Genomic DNA, 25,726 nt, shown 5'->3' with positions numbered 1-25,726 from the left:
TTGTTCCGGGGGGTGGTGGCCCGGAAAGTGTGTCGGCGTTGGCTGTTCGCGCACGCCGATCGCCGTCGTCAGGCGTACGGTTTCATCGTGAACCAAATTACGCCGACTGGCGCAGTCACGAACAGACCGCATGCGGTTGACGTGCCCGAGAACATTTGGGGTCGTAAATACGGGTGGTGGGTGGGGGTGGAACAGCGCAGTTTCACATGGGCCTCGGGGATGGTGTGGCCGTGTCCCGCAAGAAGCTGACGCAAGATGGGCCTCCACCCAGTGCCGGTGTCGCTAGGTCGAATGACCGCGGACCCCATCAATCAGGGACCATTACGCCCGCGGTGTCCGCTCGAGCTGCCGCCGCCTCGGTCGGTGCGTCTGCACTTCAGTGTTGCACTTCTGCCAGCGCGTTCTGAGGACGTTCTCCTGTAGAGACGTGCGGCCTCGCACCTGCGTACGCAGCGCTGCATGCTCCGGTGCACGTCTATAGGAGGAGAGAAAACAGTTTTACAAGAACAGAAATGGTTCGAGCTGTATTGTTTAGGATGGGGTGGCGACCTCCTCTCGTGGAGTCTCCTGGTGTCTTGGGTCGCAGGATACTTGTGGTGTCCGCATACTATCGACTATACCTATGAAAAGTATGACGCTCATTGTGTGGAGCAGTGCAGTTTTCCCAGCACGCGTTGGGCTGGGTGAAGGAAGCAGGGAGGCATAATTGCTTTTTGGCTAGCAGATTGTGCGTGTTCAGAATTCTTCTAAAATTTGACACTCTTTATACTCAGGGCGCTGCGGCCGCGGGGGTGTGGCAGAAATAGACGATCCTCGCCAGCACGCCACCGACAACGAGGCCTTCATGAAACTCGTGTAAAAGGGACGAACTCTAAGCTCACTTACTGACTCGCGTGCAGCGGATCTCGTAACTTGCCGCGAACATTTTCAGGTGTTTTGCCAAATTGTCGTGCTGCGCTCGTTTGGGAGGAATCTTAAATCGCGCTTCTTTGACAGACGTGGCGTTCCGGCTCCCATATCTCGGCATTACCTATTTAATCGCTTAGAAAACCGCGCCAACCACTTTAAAGTCGAGCCCCGCACAATGTTCACCTTTTTGATCATGTCTCGGCTCAGTGAAGCTATGCATTCCGCTTTCCAATGTTTTGCTGGTCTTGTACAAAGGAAAGGTTATTTTAGAACACATTATATCGGTCATCATCATCATCATCATCATCATCATCATCATCAAAAGGAGGAAAGCCTTTCCCAGAGCTCCTCAATTACCGATGTCGTTCGTTAACCGTGCGTATGCCCTATTTATGCAGGAAAATTTTCTCATTTTATTACTGATCTAGTCCTTTACCACCCTCAAATGCGTTCCTTTTCCCATGGCACAAATTCTGTTATTCTAACTGACAACCGGTTATATCCTTTACGCATTACATGAATATACGCGTATAGATTGTTCCAGAAGCCTGTAGTGACATGCTGTGTGGTGCCCCAGCTTCATGTAGAGTCACTAGTATTATTTACATTTTATTGTAATTTATAGTTTTGTTATATTTTATAATCAATTTATAATCCTTGAATTGATCGTAGCGTTTGCCTATATGGGTCAAAGTCATTTCGCACCCTCTATTTCAAGCTTATCCCTGCTAGCTCGTGAAAGTGTAACATTATCCTTAGAATTTACTAACACTAACTCTCAATTTTGTTGCTTAGGAGACTGCTTTTATCAATTATCTTAGACGTATGAATTACTTCAAACAAAGTATTTATACGAAAGCTGACTGTTTGTGAATCATTTCAACATCGGGAGATCGAAGATAAATGACGTATGAACCCGAAATTAGCTTCCTTTTTTTACCAGCGCCGATAATTATTTAATGGCTGCTTTTTTTTCGTGTTTTATGTCTTGCGGGGCAGTTTAACAATTGTAATTTCTATAATAATTTTGCGATAAGTGAAGCAGTTGGCGTAGGCCGGAAGAAAAGTTAATAGCAGCTTGTTGCCTCTGCACATAGCATATACCGACAAATTTATAGTGCTGTTGTTCGGAAATGCGATGCACGAGAGGTTCTCCGTGTTAGCAGCAGTACGTTACACATCCTTCTGAAACCACAGCCCGTCGCAGGCGTTATTGGCGATTCCAACTAAATGCTCGCTTCCTAGCGGCAGCCTCGAGAAACAGCTCATGCAGGTTCAAGCTTGAAGAGAAAGATGGCCTCCTATCATGGCATGTGCTGAATGCCTCGAAGTTCTCTAATCCTCTTGATGACACCACGCGCGAGCCCGAAAATGAAAAAAAAAATAGGGATTTCGAAAGACTTGTGTACAATTATGCGTGTCATCGCGGTGGAAAGACAGCCATGTATGATTTCATCTTTTCGCGAAAGAGGCAGACGACGCGCATCGGAGAGCGACTTGGATAAGAAACTTCGCATTGGGAAAGGTGACGACTGATGCTATACAGGCTTGTTCGAAACATTTAACTCGGGGCTTCTTTCTTCCCGGCCAGTAGATCATTACTTTTTATATGTTGCTGGCGTTTCAAATCGCGGAGTGTGCTTTGTTTATGCAGGCGGTTTAATAATTATAGTGATGTACGTTTAAGCTTCATTTGGTTTTGTTCGTTTATAGCTTTCTGTCACAGCATTAGTGTTACTAATGCCTTAAGCAGCAGCAATATTCTCGCTAATGTACTTTTGTCAGCAGGAACAGCAGCAGAAATGATAACTGCCTCAGAAGGTCTTAAGTTGATCATGACACATCTTATGCAGCGAGGCGATCGACATATTATTTTCATAGCATTCTTTAGTTTAGCGGTGCAAGCAGCAGATGCTGTTTTCTCGTTGAACGCTTTGAGTTCTCAGTTTATTTTTTCGCAAGGCATTTAGAAGCAACAGCAAACTGCGCTCGTTCCAGCTTTGGTGCGTTCGACTTGCGCACAGCACCGCTAGTTTGCTTGCCGACACCGTGCACACAACTAAATTCCATTACAACTGGTTCAGTTCGTTTTCAAGTCATGCATTTACACTAATACAAGTGACATTGCCCGGAAGAAGACCTTCGCTAAATTTTGGAAACCTTTTAGAAGAAACTCATTTTGGTACGATAGGTTGTTATTCCCTTCTCGCGTTTCACTAGGGATTGAGAATTTCTACGGGCGGCGGGTGTCTATCGTGTTCGCAAGCCCGAGCCCTAGCTCGAAGGCTGCGTACTTCAAGCACGAACAAGCACCAGTCATCGTATGCAGACTACCTTATCACACACATCAGCTAACTCTACAAAGAAAGGTGCGGCCCCGACTCAAAAACGGTGCTCACACTGACCAGGTAACGTTAGGGTTTCACGCGTCAGCGCAGAATATCCGTATTTAGCTTCTGAAAGCAAGACAGGTGTTACTGCACATATATTTGGAGTTGCTATATAAGATATACTACAACATGAGTCGCAGTGCGGAGTTGCCTATGAAGGTTGAAAACAATCGAGTATTGTACCTGTACCAGTGGAGCAACGCTGCGAACAAGTGCTTGCACCTTCTGGAGGCCCGCTACACACAAACACCTCCCTTTTCTTAACCTTACCAAAAAGCTTCTTAACAAAAGCTTGAAAGGCTTTTTGTTCACACATAAAAAGATGCAGCTCGCTGGACAGGCCAGAGGTGGGCACGCACAGCGCAACGATTTGCGCACTTTCGTCGCTGAAATCCTTGAAACCGATCAAAATAAGGTAATCGGCAGCAAGGACTCTTTCGGCTTCGACGAAACACCTCGATTCGACTCCACGAACGAGAAACGCGTGAGCGCCGCACCAAGCGATACAGCCACCTTCAACCTGGATGTAGTAGCCATCTTTGTTTATTTGGACGGTGTTGCCAGCACAAGTAACGGATTCTGGAGTTGCCAATAGGCAACAGTTGCCGAAGTCGTTGCCTTTCTAGTGCTTGTAGAATTATGTGGCATACACTTGCTTATAACACAGGTGGCCCTGCTGTGCGCAGTTGTTCCCATTCCCGAGTCATGCGTAATCCCTGATGGCTTCAGCATATGCATGCAACCTGTTAGAGTGCAGCTCTTAGGCGCCCGTTCCCGCGTTGAGCGTCGGCGTGCCTCGGCATTGTTATATACCTCGTAAGCTAGCGAACGCGTACAGCGAAAGATGAAAGCGAACATCGAGTGCAGCGGTAGATCAAAGAAGAGCGCGTGAAGAGGAAAGTGGAGGAGAAGGCTACAGTGAAATCATGAGGCGGACAGCGGAGGAGAAGCGGAGGGAAGACGGCCTGCGTATAAACTGAGTTGCCAGCGGCCACGGCATCTGCACCCGTGTGGGCGATCTCATCTGCGCTTCCGAGGGTGGGAAGGGGGGGGGGGCAGGGGATGTTAGCTTTGGAGGGCTACGCTTGTTCGCGGCGTTAGCTGCTGAGGTCAGTCCGCGGTACCAGCGCATGTGACGGGGATTACTCTTCCTGCAAGGAGCGAAGGCGAGCGGCTACGAGTATGGCTCGATGTGGCGCTCCCTTGGGTGTTGTCGCCGCTGACACTGGTGGCACGATTTCGCCGCGACGAAGGGCCGCTCTCGTCGTTGGTGGAACCAAAGCGTGCGAAGAAACAACGTGGTGCCGCGCAATACGGGTTGTGCGGCGACGATGGCTACAATTAGCGCGCGTCGCCTGTACGGAAAAAAAGTGCTGCATGAGCTGCATGGCGAATGCTGTGAATTGTGTCGAAGTGAAAACACATATAGAGTTACGCTCAAATTTCGCATCAAGGGGTATCGTAATTTTCGGTGAATCTTATATTTTATTTTATGCACGGTCCCAGTAAAACCTCCGCCTGGCTCTTCTGCGGTGGAAACTCACACCATTCACCATGGTCTTGAAAAATAAAGCAGCGATTTCATCGTAAATTGCCAGAGTGACATGGAACTTCAACCTTTAGTTCTATGGCACACATCCGCTATGAGCATTTGGCTGTGAACTGGGTGGATAGTCTAGAATGATACGATACTAACTGATAAAGTGCACTATCTAGAGAGAGTTGTAGAAAGGGAAAAGCAGGTAGGGTGACCAGGCGGGAATATCCTGTTTGCTACCCTGCATTGGGGGAGGTAGGAGGGGGAGCATAAAATACAAATAAAGAGAGAGATAGAGAGAGTATGGCGCAATTAGGGCGAGAACTACATTGGCGTGTAATAAAAAAACACGCTGAAGTGTGTGGCAGTTGCAACACCGTAAGGAGGTTCGCCTTTTAAGGCGAAGCTTTCTTTGCCTTCGACTTTCCCACTGTTGCTGCTGTGGGCTGCTGCGGCTGCTGCTTTCCGGCACACCGCGTCGGGGCGGGCGGGCGGGGGGGGGGATGTCACAGCGTGTGCATACATGACAGGAGTGAGTCTGAGAGGAAATGCGACGCTAGAAATTCGTTTTCACCCCACCGCATCGAATGTGCACGAGGCCCTCTGGAGCTCCCTGGTCGTCGCTACATTAGCCTCTTGACAACTGAAATTATCCGCGACTCCCATCAGAAGCATTGCAGAAACTGCAGCGCTTCCCTTTCTACTAAGGTGCGAGTTCATAGAGGACGTAGATAGAACTTTAGGGAGGAGAGAGGAGGAGAGGCAGTCCCCATACAAGGGAGGGTGGGGGAGGTGATGTGAGAAGGCCAGCAAACCCTACTACTATACGACGGCGGTTGCGGGGAAACTGGATAAGCTTAAGTTCAATGTACGGTACAGTACGTTGCTGCTATTTCTGAAAAATAAACGCCGTGCAACTATGTCAAGCGGACAAACTACGCAGGGCGTGCAGAAGCAGAGCCGCATTAATTAAAGCGCACCGTAGGGTCCAGGCGACACTACAGAAGCGGTCGACCGTCAAATCAACACTTCTGTGCCCGCCACGTTAGCTTAGCGGCTATGGCATTGCTATAGGTCGCAGATTTGATCCCGGCCACGGCAGCCGCATTTTGACGGGGGCGAAATAGAAAACGCAAGTGCAATTATAGATTTTGGGACACTTTAAAGAACATAACGCTGCAAAAATTAATCCGGAGTGCGCCACTACGGCGTGCCTCATAATCCGATTGGGGTTTCCACACGTTGTTGCGTACTCCAGGGTAGCGTATCGTACTGCTGCCGAGTTGTAGCGACGCCTGCCTATCGAAGCTCGACCGACGTTACTATTGGTTAGCGTGGCGTTGTCGGCGGGCTGCAGGCATCCGGTAGACCATGGCGACCGGGCAAGGACGAGACGATTTCTAGTGCCAAACTTGCACGGTTTATTCAAAGGTTGATGAAAAAAATTACCGACGATTACGTTACTTCCTAATGCGAAATTTGAGTGCAGCAAATAAGCTGTTTCACCTTTTCGATAGATTGAGGCAAAGAAATCGAGCAACACATGTATGCGCTATCACAGAATTTTTTTTTTATTTTTCACACGTATTCCTTTAACAAAAAGCGGCAATTTCGGCTCGGGCGGTGCACATATACAGATCCGCCGCCACCGATCTGGCTCTCTGATTGCCACCGCACAGGGGTTGCATTGGAGGAGGAGCGAAGAAAGGAATTAAGTTCGAGCCGGCGCTTTGACAACCGGAGACTCGCAGGAAGAGGGGGGAGGGGGGCGGCGTGTACACCCAGCGGCAAACGATGGGGGCAGAAGCGCGCGCAGCAAGCGGACAACACGATAAAGGGAGGAGGGAAGAGATAGCAGCGACTGACTGATGCCGCTGACGCCGATAGTGAGTCAACCCCAGCTGCGGAGTTGGTTTCAGGGACAACGCCGCCGATGCCCACACAAACAATATGATACCCTCGCTTCCGCAGCGCTAAGAACCAGGTCTAGCCATGGGAAGGTGGTCACGTATTCGTCGACGTGCCGGGGCCTACGTGAAATAACCGGCGCGTCGGCAACTGAAGAGCACCCTATCCGCCACACAAGAACAGGGGGGGGGGGACCCTTTCCTCCTCTTTCTGCATGGCGGCGACGGTGTTCTATGCAGTCACGTTATCTTGACTCTCTAGCGGCGTCAGCGGCATCCAGCGGTATCAGTCGGTCGCTGCTAGCGCTGGGGGGATGAAAGGGGGGCGGAGCTGGTTACGAGGCCGACGACAACGCCGACGACGACGCGAAACCCAGGAACGGACGCCAAAGAGCTGCGCTCTAAAATGATGAGAAGAGAATGAAGTGATCTAAAGAAGTACATTTCGGAGCCCCTTAAATAGGCTCTCTACAATCGTGGGAGGGATCTTGCTTCCGTCGACGTCACGTGACCGGCACAGAGTCTGATTCGCGGAAAGAGGGCCGCTCCTCCTCCGATTATACCGATCCTCTTGATATACCGAGCCTGCTGCAAGGAAGGGGCGTCCCACCTCCGGTTATACCAAGCCACAGGTCCGGGAATTGCAGACGCTTGTCCTTCTCTTTTGGCCGTTGCTGGTTCGCGGAAGTTCCCCTGTAGAGCTTTACAGTTCGAGGAAAGGGTCCCTCTAAAGTCTCTCTCTCTCTCTCACACACACACACAGACACACACACACACACACACACGCACACACACACACACACACACACACACACACACACACACACACACACACACACACACACACACACACACACACACACACACACACACACACACGCACACGCACACGCACACGCACACACCAAAGAGCCCTGTAAACACTGCGGGGGTTCCGCCAAACCGGCAGACACTCATGGCGAATTACGAAGTAACGCTTCATCTCGAGGAGGCATGGTGGCTGAAAATCCTTTCTGCGCGACGTGCTAGACGCCAACCGTAACAGGAGAAGTCACGCTTCATTTCGACGAGGCATGGTGGGTGAAAGTCCTTTCTGCTCGAGGTGCAAGACGCCAACCCTAATAGGAGAAGTCACGCTTCATCTCCGAGAACAAGGCCTCAGTGTGTCTCCTGAAAAGTGCGCATTGGTTGGCTTTACGCGCAAACAAATGTCATTGTATCCTGTTTCCATCAATGGTCAAGTTGTATCCTATGTTAAGACGCATCGCTTTCTCGTGGAGCCCTCACTGCGTCTATCTGAAGAAGAAGTTAGTCGCCATTGCTCAGGTCTTCAAATTTCTCTGCGGGAAAAACTGGGGTACACCAGTCCATTCTATGATGCAGTTATACAGGGTATTGTTTCTCGGACTCCTACGTTACATTCTACCAGTGTTGTCAAATGCGTGCAAGATGAACTTTCGCACCTTGGAGAGCATACAAGGTCAAGCCCTACGCACGTGTTTAGGGCTGCCTCGGTGCACCTCAACAGCAGCAACAATTGCCGTCGCGGGAGACCATATAATCCAGACACATGTAGCTGTCGACTCTCTCAGAGCACATATCCGCCATCTGTCAAGGATCCCCGACCATCATTTGGCCTCCCTACCAGCCGAGAGACCTCAAGCGACCTTTTCACGAGTGATTAGCGCTCATCAAGAGTGCATACCGACATCTTTTACACTAACGGCAAAGCCTTCATCTCCCCTATGGTGCCTGCGACAGCCTCAAGTGAATTTTGCTATTCCTGGAATAAAAAAAAAATCCAATCATCCAGCGCCGGCTCTGAAACAACTTACGCTCCTATTAGTGAACCAGACGTATCATGACCACATTCATATATATACCGATGGTTCGACCTCACCTACCAGCTCAACTGCCGCTTTCGTCGTTCCAGCTAGGCAGGTTACAGGTAAATTCAAATTGTCACACATGACTACATCTACGTCGGCAGAACTTGCAGCTCTCTATGCCGCTATGACGTACATCACCGAACAGACAACAGAGAAGTGGGTCGTATTTTGCGATTCTAAGGCAGCTCTTCACAGTATCAAATCTGCGTTACATCACAGAACTTACGAGCAGATGATATCTGACATCAGGGAAGTGCACCACCAAGGTTTGGAAAGAGGACACCACATTATATTTCAATGGGTTCCTGCTCACTGTGGCATCGTTGGCAACAACCTAGTTGACAAGGCTGCCCGGTGTGCCCACGAAGATACCAAGACGCGTCCAACACCTTTAGCGAGGTCGGACGCTGCCAGGGAACTTCGCCTAGTTGCACGCAAGAATTCACAAGGTCTCTGGATTTCAAGTGCGTTCAATTGCAGATTACGCAAACTGGACCCCACGCTACGGCTACAACTACCATCTAGCCTTTCCCACGGCGAAACAACTTTGCTGTGCCGCTTGTGGCCATGGGAGTGGCGTTCACGAACGAATACACTCCTACCGTATGGGAATGGCCGAGAGCCCGATGTGCGACTCCTGTGGTTGCGAGGAAACCATAGAGCACCTATTGTGTACCTGCCCTCGCTACGATGTCCAACGCCTCTCTCTGCGACCAACTTTACACCGACTAGACTCGAGACCGTTCACCGAGTCAAAGATACTCGGACCGTGGCCACACCCGTCACTGGCTCGAAAAGCGATTCGTGCACTAGTGCAGTACTTGAAGTGCACCGGTTTAAGAGACCGTTTATAGTGTCCTTGTGTGTGGTGTCCCTCCTACACGTACTCAGTGTTTACTCTCTCCCTTTCTTCCTCTTTCTATTCCCCTTTCCCCCTCCAGTGTAGGGTAGCAAACCGGATGCTGTTCTGGTTGACATCCCTGCCTTTCCTATCCTTGTTCTCTCTCTCTCTCTCACGCTTCATTTCGACGAGGCATGGTGGGTGAAAGTCCTTTCTGCACGAGGTGCTAGACGCCAGCCGTAACAACGTACAGCCCCATAATCCAATTCAAGTGTAATGCTTCTGTCACGATGCGATGCGCCATGTGAGGCAATGACAATTTTCAACCCTCTCAGAGGTCATTAAATATCGTGCACAACAGCGCCTCAAGCAAATACCTCTCCCTGTGTGTTCTGTATACTACGGAGACAAACAGCAGTGGTGCCTGCAAGGTAACGTTTAACATCAACTCACCGCTCTCGTGTTAGACTAAGCGTTGAAAAAATTAAGCGTTTTTAGCCGTCAACATCACCGCTAATTATTGTTAATCAAAGCATCCAGCACGGAATGCTTCGCTTACATGGATTCCCACAGTGCGTGGGATCTGCATAATTTTTAGCTGTTGTAAGCTGCCTCAATGTTACCCATCAGGAACATTAAGAACAATGGCCGGCTGCTGGAAATTTCCAAAACAACAAGCAAACTAAAAATGCTTGTACAAAGAGTAGAGGTCTCAGGACGCGAGAGAAAACAACTGCTGCTGCTTTAACAATGTTTCCGGTACCGCTGACTTGTTTCTGTGTAGTCCTACCAGTGGCGTAGGGGCGGTGCTTGCGTGATCACCACCGGTGGTGCAAAATACAAGAAGCTGGGTTGGGTTTGCCAGCCGTTTTGCTTTCAGAAAACTGCTGAGGCCTGCGTTTCATGAGCAGTGTTCTTCCTTTTTCTCTCTTTTGCTATTGTGAGAGTGCGAGCAGCCGAATCAGATCCAAAAAACAAACAACCTCTAACACATTTTATTACGCCTTCATTATTTTACAAGTTGACTTTTTCAGAGTCATAAACGAATAGTTAATATTATGCTGTACACTGCGGCGCGAAAGGTTAGGTTTGTGTTGACTTTTAAAGGAGAAGCCGATGGCATGCGACTTTACCTTTTACAGCCGTATTGGCGGTGTGTATAGTGTACACAACGTTTCCTTTCAGATTTAGGCGCTGCGAGTTTTGCCACTAGAAGGCTGAGGAGTAACAGTTGGAAACGTTGCCTCGGAGGAAAGAAATAAAGAAAGGCATCCCCCATTGTTCACCTGTTTTGTGCTTAATAAATACTACGAAAGAAAAAGAAAACAAAAAATGAACCTATGCAGAACTGAAATGCATCCGTTATTTCTCACCTATGAGACGCGTTAAGCGGTGCGTAAACTTTTTAATGCCCCACGCTCTGTTAGTGGGAATAGAGCCCGCCGCGCAGGCAACGAAGATACTGTTCATGAAAGAGACGAAAATAATTACGATTTCTTTTCGGGGGAGGGGGGGGGCAAGGTTTCAACTGCCGGCAGCATGCTCGCAAATACGTGATCTGAGGTACCAGTTTTGTTGTTTCTTCGCGATGTGGGCAGAGGGAAAAGGGAACGCGCGAGGTACACCGTGCATCGAAGGGCCGTTCCTTGACATTTACACGTTCTTTCGCTTATACGAAGACAAAGGAACACTGGCGCTTTGCAGTGAATACGTTTGGCTTTCTTTTCATAGAAGTGTGCTTACTATGTAAGCAACACTGCGTAGTGGGGGTCATCCGGCGGGTGATAAAAGGTCACCCAGCTACCAACCGCGCTCGACGAGAGAGCGCGTGTGCATAAAATGCGCATTGCGAGAGTATACGCACCGCGCAAACGGCGCGTGCGGTATGCGCGCGACGATGCAAGATTGCACTTCGCTCGGGGACTCGGGCGTAAGCGCACGACTCTTTAACAATTCACGCTTACGCAGGAACCTCGAGAGCGGGAGGCCGGCGCGGGCATTGGAGCGCTGGGAATGGGACTCGGAGAGGATGGCCTCTCAGCCCAGCGAGAGAGCGGTATTTTGAGGCCACTTTGACGGAGCCGGTTTCTTCACCGAAGAGCAAGGACCGGCGCGCGAGCGAGGATAGAACCGCGAAGTGGAGAGTAGCCAACACACAGAGGATCCCCTTGGGTGGCGCGTGGAGCGGCGGTATAGCTGGGCCCTCGATTTCCCGTGGTGGCTCTCGTGAGCGCTGCCGAGCCGAGGCTCCGGTTCCAGGACCTCTTCGCATCACTCCGCGTCTTGCTGCTCTCTCAAACGCAGGCGGACAGTCGGTAGAGTCGCGGAGCTAAACAACGGGCGATTTCGTTTCTGAATAACAGGGGCAAGCATAACCGCGCTCGTGGATTGCAGGGTGTGCATCCGACGTTTCATCAGGCACAGCGCGGGTGGAGGGGAGACTTACCTCCGACACCATTATGTCGCGTAGACGAAGGCCGCAGATGTAAAGCGGCGTAGATGTTACCAGTGGAAGAACTGAAAGCGCCTGAAACTGCTTAAGAAAGTGTAAAAAGGCAAAGGCGACATAATTATCGTCAACCGACGTCGGTGTATCTGTTTGCACGGTTTTTGCCCAGTTTATTTTTTTCTCGCGCCTGTTCAAGTTATACAGGGTGTTTTATTTTGTCGGTAACAGAATTTTTAAAAATCACCCGTGACATGTAGCACGATTATACTTCTTGGGCTATATTACTCTCAGAAGCAGACATTATTTGGGCAAGGAATTGATAAATTGACAATTGACAAATTTTTCTAAAGTAACTCTTAAACAAATTACTTTACGACACATATTGCAATTTACGAATTATAGCCGGTGACTTTTAAAATAACTTTCACTTGGAACGAATTCTAAGGATGACATCAGTTTCGAGATGTGCACTCCCAAAGTTTGCGACAAAATGCATTGGTGCATTCCAGTAATTTTTGAGTTTGAGTGCATAAAAGTTCGTTTTGTTAAAGTGGCACAACAATGCATTTTTACGGCATATTTGACAGCGGTTATCTCAAAACTGGTGCTAGTTTCAAAATTCGTTCTAAGCACCTGTGCCTTGTGAAATAATTGGCTTCAATTAGGGTATTGCAATAGGTGCGCTAAACTAACTATATTTGAGAATTTAATTTGTGAAATTTTGTTAACTAGTCCATTGTGCGTGATGACTTTTAGTGTAAGTAATGCATGCGTCTTCGAGTGTTTCAGCTCGATAAGTAGATCTGTGTTGTTTGCCATAGGTGATGTTTAAAAATTCTGTTAACGTTAAAATAAAGCACCTGTCGATCGACACAGTATTCAGGAACAGAGGCACCATCTTTGTCACAAAGAAGGTTCATCCGTTAACATTTACGAGGATCGTAAGTTAAGCGGTTTATTTTGACTATGTCTGCTTGATTTACTGTTGATCCAATAATGCACGACCGAAACGGTCCTGCGACTTTTTGCAGGTGACCTGTGGTGGCCTGGAAGCATAGGTGGCCTGGAAGGATTGCGGAAACCACGACAAAACTGGGAACGCCGCCTCGTTTTGGTGCAGGATTTCCAACTGTTCACAGCTGGGGACGTACTAGTCTTAAAGTTAAGTTTGATAACACTCCACGTGGTGAATTACGAATGCATATGTGATGCGACAGCTCTACGGCGCACCAGGTCGGTTTTCAACAATAGAGCTTTGGCCGATAATCTACACACTGGCGCGCTTTGACTGTGCGAAAAGTCCTTCCAGGATTGTAAAGACAAGCCCGAGTATGAAAACTGGCCTGAACCGGCCCCGTTTTGTCATGCTATTGCGCCTCGGGGTAGCGTTCAGGCCAGCTATCCTCCAGGCGTAGGGATGAGTGCGTGCGGGAGTAGGAGCGAAAGAAAATTGTTTATTTACGCACTGAAACAAGCAGTCAGTTTGTAGTCAGGACTCTTCACACAACCGCAACAAGCTAGCTATTGTCAAACTCATGAGGTCCATGGTCACTACTTAGCTCAGCTATTCCACAATACTTGCTGCAAAACCCGCCCAAATTGCAATGCAGGTAAAAAAAGAACTACCAGAGGTTTAATTCTGTTTTCCCAAGAAAATGTGAAGCCTGTAAAATATAGCAGAAGCCACACGCCTATCTACCGAAGTAGCACCAAGTCCCCGAGTTCTCCTCCACCGCATCGAATGAATTGCAAGAAGGCGTAAATCCTGAGTCGCTTTTAATTGATTAGAATTCCGGCCCATCTCTATGTCCCAATTACTGTCACACAGGTATGACGTCTGTCTTTAGTAGCTGGTTTAGATCTATGCTGAAACCTGCTTTCTGCTGAGACACGCTACAACTACACTACCATTATAAACAGTTGTATACGCTATATCGACTTTTAGCAAGTCTAGGCTAAAAGATCCGATGACTCAAGCGCAAAGCCAGGCACTCACCCTGTACCGTGCTGTCATAATGCGCTGCATTCATCCAGTCACTCGCGAGTTGTTGGCTATTGGCGTTGACTGCAGGATCCACCTTGCTGCTGTCATCCAGTCGCTCGCGAATGAAATTATGGCGACTGGCGTCGGCCGCAAGTTTCATCCCACCGCTGCCACCAGTTGTTGAGACTCGGGGTAGCGTTTAGGCATGAAATCTTTCGTCCCATAAGGATGGGTACGTCCGGGAGTAGGAGTGAAATATAAGGGGTTTATTTTACATTAATTACATACTGAATCAAGTCGTCAGATGCTAGTCGGAGCTCACACATGTCTGCAAACGCCAGGACGCCCATGTCTATAGACATGAGAACACCTCAGCAAACCTCTCACGGCACCGACGGTCCGCTTTTAAATCGTTGTTCTTCCCTAGTCCCCTACACAAGGGAATTCAGTGACCTTGTTGCGGCCAATCAAAGGGGTCGTACAGTTCACAGAACTACGCCTCTGGTATTCAATCTTCGAAGCAATGACGAGGTAATCGAGAAACAGATTTCGTTCGCGCTCCTTCCACGAAACAGTTCATGTTCCCTCCACGATAGTCATAGACTGGGTTCCTTGCTCTCCATGATGGTCATCTTGTTAGGGTCAGGAGATTACTCTTCGCGCTCGTTACCACTTCCATGGAGGGCGGTGGATGCGGTCGATTCCAAGTGAGCCGCTTGTTTGCCCGTCACGGTCGGTGTCGGGCCCCGTCGCCAGATAGGCGGGCGCGGATTAAGGGGCTGCCTCGGGGGAGCACCCAAAGAATGCGCATTGCCGATTTGGGGCACACCAATGCGGACATTTTCAAACCACGAGTAACAGTTGCAAAGCAACACTTGTTATAGCGGGGGCTGAACTGTATTGGGAACAGTAAAACATTTCACGGTTTTCATTTACGTCGGTTGTTCCTACATGCTAGAAAGTAATGAAGAAACTGTCAGTCGGAAGCGATAAAGGTAACGCATGTCACAAATGGTTCTATACTGATGGACAGAATTAGCCGATAGTGAACAAAGGATGATATTCACCGCCGTTTGAACGCATTCACTTCCCAAGTGACAGGTGTTATGGAGCATGAGGTGCTCGTGAGCGACTGTGCCAACGACGCCAGCCACATGCGAATACGCCAAGCCGATAAATATTTGCTTAGTCATGCGCAATACTGGCTTGGAATGCCAGTGCCTGCTAGGTTTTTTTTTTTTGTCCCTGGGAGTAGACGTTGTTCGGGCTGCGGCAAAAACCGGTGTTTTTCAGCGAAGCACTTGAACGAGGCTCGGATAAGAGTGGCGTAAGTCGAGGGCAGAAGAAGGGTACGGTATCGAAGTTGGCCCCATAAGGACACCACGTGGCGCGTTTCTGTTCCTTTTTAAATTTAGACATTGAATAACGGGAAGGTAGGCTACGTCAGAGCCGGCTATACCGAAATTCGACATTTGTTACTCAAGCAACAATAAAAAAGGAATATAAGAGAAGAAAATATAAAAAAGCGCGATACACACACGAACACAAGAGCACAAAAATTTTTTCATCTACGGTTACCAGCACCGAAAGCAGAGTACAGTATACTATAGGATGGTCACTCATTGCACAGGGGTGAAGGATGGCACACATGTCTCGCGCGATTCAGCAATGCTGGAGACTCAAATGAGGTGCGATTGAAAAACAGAATGACGCTGCATTTCATTTGTAGCATGCAAATTAAAATATCAAATAACTCATTTAGTGTAAGAAAAGCTCTGTGTCACCTCGCCTGTGCAACACAGCCAGGGACAGGGACAAGCTGTGGTTGGCATAAAATATTCCGTTTCGTGCACGAACCCGAAGTCACCGTGTGTGACGCGCTAAGCGAATTTCAGGAAAAAACGTCGGGGATGAAGTCGGCCCGGCCGCGAGCGTCGCCGTGCGGGGCGTCGGAGCCGCTGCCGCCTCGACAGCGCAGCCCAAGGCACGTCCTGCCGCGGCGGCGTGCCCGAGCGCACTCAGGGGACCCCGAGTGCCGTTTCGACGCGCGCACGCGACGTTGTTTTGACGCCTCTTCGAGTGCTTATTTATTTGGCACTCGACCGGTTTTGCCACGGGTCGGAGCAGACGAGACGAGAAATACGACACCCAAGAGAATGTTCGCTTTTGCACAACCGATGGCATCCATTCCGCCCGGTCGCGGCGCGAAGAGGCGGATTCGCTCCGCTGTAACTTTCGCCGTAACCTCAATATGGAATGAGCAGCGAGAAAACATCAGAGCATGGCATAATGTAAACAGAGGACTGGTTGGCAGCTTTGGCGTCGGTTTTTACTAAATATCCAGCTCGGCAAGCTCTGAGGCCATGTATTGCACGCAGGACGCTCAGCCGTCGAGTTCCCATCTGGGAGGAGTTCCCATCTGGGAGTTGAATAACTAACCAATGCAAGAAGGTGGGACTCCATAACATTTGGACCAACGTGGAAATGCCAGCATTACATCCTTATTCCACAATACATGCTAGGATGTTACTTTTGTTCGTTTTATGGCCCAGCATTTATCTCGAAGGCCCTCATGTAGATTTTAATCAATTCGAAGCAGATTTTATCTATGCGAATATATAAGAATGGGATCAAATTAGGGAAGGAAGAACGGAGAAGCAAGTCCTTTTTATTGTTGTACAGAATATCTGAAAAATTTAAGAGCTAACATGTTCTCACTCGGCGAGCGCAATAGGAGAGGATTTCAGGCCTTTTTGCCATAAAGGTTACTGTTTAAGATGCGACAGCATTCATTCTTACCCTATCTTGGTCTCGTTTCGTCAACTTTGGCTAAATATTTTGTCCGTCTGTGCGGTTGAGGAAGAGGCTGAAATAAAATTTCGCTGCATTTCAAGTAACTGCGGAAGTCGAGCCGCTGACCGCCGTTCTGCCGATTTCCATGAACTGGACGTGGTATTCACTCAGTAAGTGCCCGAGTGTGCTCAGCTAGTGCAGGCAGTGAAACATGTTCGAAGCAGCCTTAAAAAAGAAGAATCTCTTTAAGTGGGCGCGCAAGGTTTGTCCTGGTGGCAGAACGTGTGCGGCCGTAAAGTGAAAGCACCTGACGAGGAAAAATTATGCAAATTTCGCTCAAATTTAGCGATGAATTGATAGTTCGTTGTGTATTTGTTCATTACTGCGTATGGATGTCGTCTAAATGCTTTTTTCGCCCGGAATAAATTATAAGCACTGATCGTCTGCCGTCGTTACCGGACATTAAAGGCAGAAGCCGTATTGACAAAGCTTTCCGTTAGTGATTGATCCTCGTAATTTGCCGTCCACCTTCGCTAATGGTATGCCGAGCGTCAGGATTGGCTAGAATATTTTGTTGCGAATAACTATAGCGTAAGAGCTTTTTGTGACTACAGGCCCAGATTTCCCAAGCAACAGAATGTTGGTGCCGTTTACTCCGTGTAAGATTCGGGGGACGTTGCCTCTGAGTCTGGTGTCACAATGGGGATCGTTTCTAGCCTACTCCGCAGGTGCGTGTCGTAACGGGTAGATGGCCCACGCTACCGGGCGTTACACGGAGGCTAAGAGGGCCCACATCGTCGTCCGAGCTTATGTCACGAGGGTTTCATTAGTGGTGAGTACGAGGTCGAGAAGTTGGATAAACGACAACAGGTATATTTACATAGGAGAGGCAAACATATTAATAGAACAAGGGATACTCGTACTGGCCGGAGCATTAAGCGCAGTACATAGTTCTCGTAGCATGAGATACATGTCAGATAAGATTACATCTTTTCGTAGAGCACGTCAGGCCACGCCAGCACACATCAGCCCATTAGAGGAGCCGAAAAAAGTCCGGTAAATCCCCTCAGCCCTGCCTAGATCCCTAGGTCAGGGAAATCTGCGGCCACACCTTCCTCCAACCGGAGCGCCTTGAGGGCGAGAGTGCGCACCATCACTCCGGCACCTTTGTACACAATCGGAGAAATACCCCCGCGCGCACCCGGCTCACTGCCACAGAGAAAGAAGGGGACGTTCGTAGACAGGAGTGTCACGTTTAACTCCATTGGCGCGTCTACGCTCTTGGGATGGCCCAGAAATTAGCTGGTTCGTCTGTCGGTCGGCTCTGACGGCCAGCAGGGACCGTAAGGAAGTGGCGTTGAACGCACTTTCACTATAGTTTCTCGGTGGCAGCGACGAGTTTGGCGACCAAATGCCATCCATCAACCCCGTAGCCGTCAGACGTGTCTCGCCTTGGTGTCGCCGCTGGTTTGTCCGACGCGACGTATTCTGAGCCTCACGACGCTGATTCGTCTCAGGAAAGAAGGAGAGGTTCGAAGGTCGCTGCCCCCGATGGCTGAACGTAAAACTCGTCACGGCAAAACAAGGCGCGTGTCATGTTTCTTTGTGACAGTAAATGCCATTCCTTTGAGTAAAACATCTATATTTTCAATTCCTCCCAGCAGGAGGCATGTAGTTAGGATCCTAGATTAAACAGGTACGTACTACATCTAACCATGGTATTAAATGACGAAATGCCACCTCCATGCAAAATTGACACACGAACAGGCCACTGGTATTGAATAAGCCGGAAGACCCACGGACACACATTAGGCAGCCTAGTCGTAGTGTCTTGTTTGTCACTTTACAAGGACTCGGACTTTTACCAGCTATGACAACAGCAAAACTCTTGTTCACGACTATTGAACACGAAAGCCGGCCAAGACGCATTATAGCCAGTCTTGAGCGGTGGCGGATTGAACACTCCAAACCAAGGCAATATTTGAAGAACTATAGCGAACGTGAAGCGCATTGAAAAGATAAACAGCAAGTAATAACTTTATTAGTTTTTCACAAATATTCAAAGTATGCCGAACCAGTGTCCTCGCAGCTTACTTACATCAAGGCGGACTGACATTATTCGTTTATTATTAGGCTGACGCTAAAGTGGGTGAACTTTGATTAGGTAATTGGAAAATATATATCATCATCATGATCAACATCATCGTCATGATAATCTTTTAAGCCCACTGCAGGACGAAGGCCTCTCCCTGCGATCTCCAATTACCCCTGTCCTGCGCCAACCGATTCCAACCAGCGCCCGCGAATTTCCTAATTTATATATATATATATATATATATATATATATATATATATATATATATATATATATATATATATATATATATATATATATATGCCGCATAATTCTGGGCTTTAGAGGAGGTTCAAATTTCCATCGATTCTATTTAGCACGTTGACAGAAAAGTGCACGATGATTGTGTAGTCTTCTTCACCTTTCACTTAAAAGCGAAGGGTGACACAAGCTTGTCGACTCAATTTTCGTAGCGAGAACGAAGTCCTGCGCACGTACGTCGCCATGTGATGACGTGTGCGCTGACATTTTCAGTATAAGAAGAAATAATCGCCCGCATATGATTACCTAATCAAAGGTCGCCCGGCGTGCGAAATAGGATCCATGAAAATTTGAGCCTCCTCTAGAACTCACATATAGTTCAATTTCGTGTTTCTTTTAGCTTGGACTCTACCAGTATTACATGCTGCTTGCTTCTTATCGGGCCCCTCGGTCTCCATGATTCTTCTCTCGCCTGATGCTGATTTATCCAACCTTTCCATTCTCATTATTTTTCATCTCCTTTCAATTTGTCTGCAGCAGCTTCTTACTTGTTAATAACATAACGTAGGTATTGGAATTATAAGTTTATGTTTAATTTTATAGCGGCGCTTCTTGTGGGTGTTCTATTTTATCGCGTTTTCTTTTGTTTCAGAAAAGCCGACGATGCAATATACCTATGGGCGCTATAACATAAAGCTATTGCAAACTGTTTCTATTCCATATCCGAAATCGGCCCTCCACGATTGGTCAAAATATTTGCGAGTCACCCCCACTTCAGCTCTCTGTCACGCGACGTCACGGACACGGCGAAAAACTCCCTATCTGATATGACGTGTACACAAAGATTATGTATGATTAGACCGAACAAGAGTAGAATAATCATTTATCATCCGACGCCTTTTTCGCCGTTAGCCCTCTGCCGCTGGTCAAAGGTTTCGGGCTGCACCCACTTCGCCATTAGGTCACGCGACGTCACAAAACCACGAAGCCTCACGACGTCACAAAACCACGAAGTCTCACCACGTCAAAATGACGTGCACGCGTTAAAGATGAATTACTGTGCCGAACAGCAATCGACTGTAAAACTGGGCAAGTTGGTTGATATACATAGCGCCTGTCCTGCGTACTTCTTTGTTTTGTGTTCGTGGTACCGTTATTTTTTACTATGAATACGCTTCTACTATGAATATGCCAAACGAAACTGATTTTTTTTTTCTGAAAAGCCGGAAACTGCCCCGTTCTGAAAGGAATAGAAGATAACTGCTTGCCGATCGCTCTGGCACTGGCTACACGGAGGGCTTTTTAAATACAATTCCGTTTTGTCTGTGCCACGACCATAGCCCCTGTACATGTTGCGACAAAATTTGGCGTCCGTATTTGGGGACAACGGTGTCCCAAAGCCGCTTTCGCTAAGCTGCTGCACTTCTTTAGACGCGGCGTCCTTCAACCTTTGACATGATAAAAGTCTCTTTCTTTCACGCATTTCTTAGAATGCAGCTGAAGGATAGGTCTCGATGCCAATATTACCAAAGATACTTTTTTCGGGAACTCAAACGGTGACCTTTCTGACGCAGATATGGTTGATGTTGACTGCACTCAACATTACACAGAAACGACACGGAAATTTGCTTTAATTTTTTAGTTATAGAATTAGTTGACAATTTGAGTTATGCGTCATTCCACGCGAAACGTCCCATACCCAAAAGTGACCATCATTGATTTTATTGAAAAAAATTGGGCTAGATGGCTATTGTGTGAATAAAGTTTCACCGAAGTATTTTCGTTGCGAAAAATGTTTTGATCACGTGAGCGCTCTTTGACATTTCCGCAAACAAGCAAAAGTTGGTTGGAGGTACATCTTTTTTAATGAGGTCTGAAACTATACGCAATAACAAATTATATTTTAGAGCATTATATGGGCATCTTTCTTTCATATGACGTCATAATTGAATGCCTTTTAGAATTTCCCATGTTTATTTCGCTCAGTAAAAAAGCAATAAAAGTTGTGTTTTCGGAAGTGTTTTTCACAAACTGCGTTATTTTTTCAGCTACCATAATTTTTCGCCCTTTTTGTCTTTTGCTATAGCGTGTGCTAAAAATAATTTGAAAATATTAATAGCTCTCCTAATCCACACACAAAGTGTAATATTAGCAAACTTGAACATGTCCAACGCAAATGCGTCAGGTTCATATATAATTGTTATAGTTGGAAAAAATCCCCATCAGCCCTTTTGCAAACACCCAATTTAGAGACCCTACAAGTAAGGTGACACCAGGAAAGACTAAAAATGTTCTACTTAATTTACCATAACCAACTTGGAATAAACAAAAATGCATATTTTCATTCAATTACCGAGCGACAAACCCGTTCTTTCCATTCAAAGAAGGTGAGCGAGTTCTTGTGCATAAAAAATGTGTTCAAAGCCTCATTTTTCCCAAGCACATTTCGCACATGGAATAACCTACCCGCCAATGTGGTTGAGTGTTCGACGGTGTCTTCTTTCTTAAGTGCATTCCGCAATAGCTAACGACACTTCACATTGTCGTGGCATATTGTTTGTACTCCGCTTTGTATAGCTTAAGTGAGTTCTTCTAATGCCGTACTTGCTCGACCAAATGTAAATTGTATTCCGATATACTGTATTGTTATGTACCCAACTCCTGCCTAAAGCCTGACATCCAGGCTGGCAGTATGTAATGAATAAATAAATAAATGAATAAATAAATAAATAAATAAATAAATAAATATATATATATATATATATATATATATATATATATATATATATATATATATATATATATATATTTAGAAAAATGCCTCCACATTTGGCAAGAAATGAATTTTGTGCAATATTCAAGCCAAATTTAAGCATTAGGGCCCTCCGGATAAATATATGTCAGCTAGCTCAATGTACACACAATTTAGAAATTGTGAGTACACACTATTTAGAAATTTTTATTCGAGTGAATTTTACCTTATCCGAGAAAACAATTTTTGAAGTCAACAACCAATATCACCAGTAAGCACACTGCGTATGTGCGCAGCTCTCCTCGTCGTCCGGTTGTCGTCGTCTGCGCGTCGTCGTCTGCTCTTCTCCTCGTCGTCTGCCGCCCAGCAGACGGCGGCTAGTGTACGGAGTGATCATTTTTCAATTTTATGGGATTTTTAAAAATCGCCTGTGGCAGATAACACAATTCTAGTCCTTGAAATGGATTGATACGAGAGGCGGACATTACTTGCACCAAAAATCGAAACATATTCGACGAAATAACTAACGTTCACTAGTTAGCTTCCTAATTAGTTATTGCACGGCACATATTGAAATTTAGTAATTGTAGCAAGTGAGATTGTGAGACGTATTCATTTAGAATGAATTTCCAGAATGACACCAATTTCGAGATATTACTTCCCAAACTATGCGACGACATACAGTTACTTTTGTGCTTGCATGCATAAAAGAGCGTTTCGGTAAAAAGAAAATCGCAGTTCCGCCGGAAAGGCGAAGCACCGATTGCGATAGAAAATTAGTAGATAGCTGTAAAAAGTAATGATAGTAGTTTTATTGGCCGTGGAAACTTGTAAACATTCGCTTACTAACTAAATGAACAATGATAGAATGCATAAGCGCGGCTCAACGAGGACGTAGAAAGAAATGGACACAAGGGGACAGCGCTGTCTTTGTGTGTCTGCTTCTTTCTACGTCGTTGTTCAGTCGCGCTTACATATTCTATCATGGATTTAAACCAACTAGCCCGGCAACGTGTTTTAACTAAATTAACCAGCAGGGTGTCACGCGCGCACAGGTAAACACACATCGCTCGATGACAGCGGACACTGTGAAAACGCTGGAGTTCGGAATGGCGGCAGGCAGCCGCGAGCCAATTGGCGGCGTCCGCGATTGACGGCGTCCGCGATTCGCATGGCCAACGCCGTAGTAGACGCCGCGGTTGTGTCCACTCTGTACGGAGCGGAGGGCGAGGAGGACATCGGGGCACCGTAGCAGCCGTCGGAGAAGAACGCCTGACCTTATCTGCCTGCAAGAGATAGGAGCCGAAAGAACCCCAACGCTAGCCGGCTACTACACAATCCACCAACCCCACATGGCGACGGTTGCAATCCTCGTCGCAAAAAACATCACTGTCATCGAGCACTCTTTATCGGAACCTGACATTGAGCACTTAGCCATAGAGATAGTGCCCAATAAACGGGGCCGAAAGGGCATGTTCGTGGTTAACACGTACAAGCCACCAAAACCAGCAAAGGCCTATTTCGCCAACCTCCTTTCCGAAGCCAATCGACTGGCGCAAGCTAACCAGCGTATCGTAGTTGGGGATTTCAATTCCCCCCACCATGACTGGGGGTATCATTCAAACTCAGCAAGAGGAGTGGCACTCGCGCGAGCAATAAAAACCCTCGGACTGGAGCTCCTCACCGACCCTTTATATCCGACCAGGGAAGGCAACAGTGTCACCCGTGACTCCTGCCCCGACCTCACCTTGACGAAGAACGTCGCCGACGCCACGTGGAGAAACCTAGGTGAAACGCTGGGCAGCGACCACTGCATACTCAGCGAGTCCATATCATCATTCAAAATTAGAAGGGGTCTGGGCACCGCCCATATCACAGACTGGCCCAAATTCCGCAATGCACCCTTCCCGTCAGGTCCCATTCAGTCTATTCACGTCTGGAGGGAAGACATCAGACAAGCATACAGGACAGCTACTGAAACAATACACCGCACACCGGAAGCCCCAGAAGTAGACCGCCACCTACTCAAGCTATGGCAGAAGCGCGGCCGGCTCGTGGGAAGATTGAAAAGACAACGCCTAAACAGACCCCCTCCGCCTGCGGATTGCAAAGCTCACGGAGGAAGCTCAAACATACGCCACCAACCTAGCACAGCAAAATAGGCAACAGTTCTGCGAGTCACTGCGGGGAACGCTGGGAACCTCCCGTACCTGGGCAATTCTGCGGTACCTCATCGACCCCTCTAAATCAAAGTCACAATCTACACGCACCGTGAAGCGCATTGCTCAACTCTTCCTGGGAGACGACGCAGCACTGCTTCAGGCTCTAAGGGACAAATACATCGGTACTAGTACCGCCCCACCGTGTTCTGCGACCTACCAAGGCAAGGAAAATCCTGCACTTGACGCTCCCATCTCTGAGGCCGAGGTGTATGCCGCCGTCCGATCGTGCACCCGAAACACGGCGACGGGATTAGAAAGAATTAACAACGCCATGATCCGCAACCTGAGCAAGGCACAGATCAGGGACCTCACCAAGTACCTCAATGACTCGCTCTGGGAGAAGAATGAAAGTCCCTCCGAGTGGAAACACTCGGAGATCAAAGTAATTCCGAAACCGGGCAAGAAGCCGGTGATCGAAGCACTACGACCTATATCTCTCACATCGTGTCTGGACAAGCTCTATGAGCGAGTCGTCCAGACTCGCCTCCAACACTACATAGAAGACAACAATCTTTTTCATCTCTCCATGATTGGCTTCCGGTCGGGCTTGTCGACGCAAGACGCCTTCGTTCTCCTGAAGGAGGAGGTTCTCTCCAACATCCCGAGGGGTGGCGAACACATCATTATGGCGCTGGATCTCAAAAGTGCGTTTGATAACGTGTCTCATCAGGCTATTCTCTCGGAGCTCAGCAATCTCAACTGCGGCGAGCGCACCTTCCAATATATTAAAACCTTTCTGTCCAGCCGAACGGCAACAATAGGAATGGGTGACACGAGATCGGACCCTCAAGACATGCCCAACAAGAGCACGCCACAAGGATCGATCATCTCCCCGCTCCTATTCAACGTCGCCATGATCGGAGTCGCAAGGGCTCTGCAACAGGTTCCGAACATTGGATACACCCTGTATGCGGACGACATCACGATCTGGACAAACACCGGCTCCCTAGCCGAGAAGGAAGACACACTCCAAGCGGCAGCAATCTGCGTCGGAACCGAGGCCATTCGATGCGGGCTCTGCTGCTTGCCCGACAAATACGAAGTTATCCGGATACAGGGACACAACTACAAATCACCAGGCAACCTGAGCATCCTCCTACACGGGGCTCCAATCCGGGAAGTTCCAGTCATCCGGATCCTGGGTCTCTGGTTGCAGAGTGACGGAAAGGCCAACCGCACAATCCAACTGCTCAAAACGACAACACAGCAGACCTCTAAGATGATCCACCGGGTGGCCAGAAACAGAAAAGGCATGCGGGAGGAGGACACGATCCGTCTGGTGCAGGCGCTGGTCATCAGCCACCTCTCCTACGGGCTCCCCTACCTCGCCCTGCTCCGAGCAGACCTAAACAAAGTCAATGCGATGATACGCGTAGCCTACAAGAATGCCTTTGGTCTCCCACCGTATACATCCAATGTGAGCTTGGAAGCTTTGGGACTGCACAACACTTTCGAGGAAATTCAAGAAGCGGTCCTCCTATCCCAGAGAGAACGCCTCCTTTCCACAGCGACAGGCCGACACATCCTCAAGCGCATCGGCTACCCGGCGGACGTTGACACTATACAGTCGACCACGAACATTCCTACACCGCACCGGGCCAGAGTACACGTGGCCCCGTTCCCAAAAAAGCAAGTCTCAAACTCACAATGAAGGCAGAAGAAACGCCCGAGCAGATTACCTCAAACGCACAGGAAGACGGAACCCGAAGACGGTCTAC

At 48.1% G+C, this 25,726-nt stretch overlaps 1 protein-coding gene across 1 annotated transcript in view; it reads left to right on the top strand.

Annotated features, from left to right (window-relative positions):
- The first annotated feature begins 206 nt into the window (after positions 1 to 206).
- Positions 207 to 25,726, top strand: part of LOC142559357 (uncharacterized) — a 26,292-nt gene continuing 772 nt past the window's right edge. Inside the window, exons 1-2 of the mRNA XM_075670983.1 lie at positions 207 to 359; positions 23,899 to 25,611. Coding sequence (XP_075527098.1) covers positions 207 to 359; positions 23,899 to 25,611 — 1,866 coding nt within the window. The remainder of the gene's footprint in view (positions 360 to 23,898; positions 25,612 to 25,726) is intronic.

Source organism: Dermacentor variabilis, chromosome 1 (assembly GCF_050947875.1).
Source record: "Dermacentor variabilis isolate Ectoservices chromosome 1, ASM5094787v1, whole genome shotgun sequence".
Lineage (NCBI taxonomy): Eukaryota > Metazoa > Arthropoda > Arachnida > Ixodida > Ixodidae > Dermacentor > Dermacentor variabilis.
The sequence above is the reverse complement of the archived record's forward strand: the minus strand, read 5'-3'. Positions and strand labels throughout refer to the sequence as shown.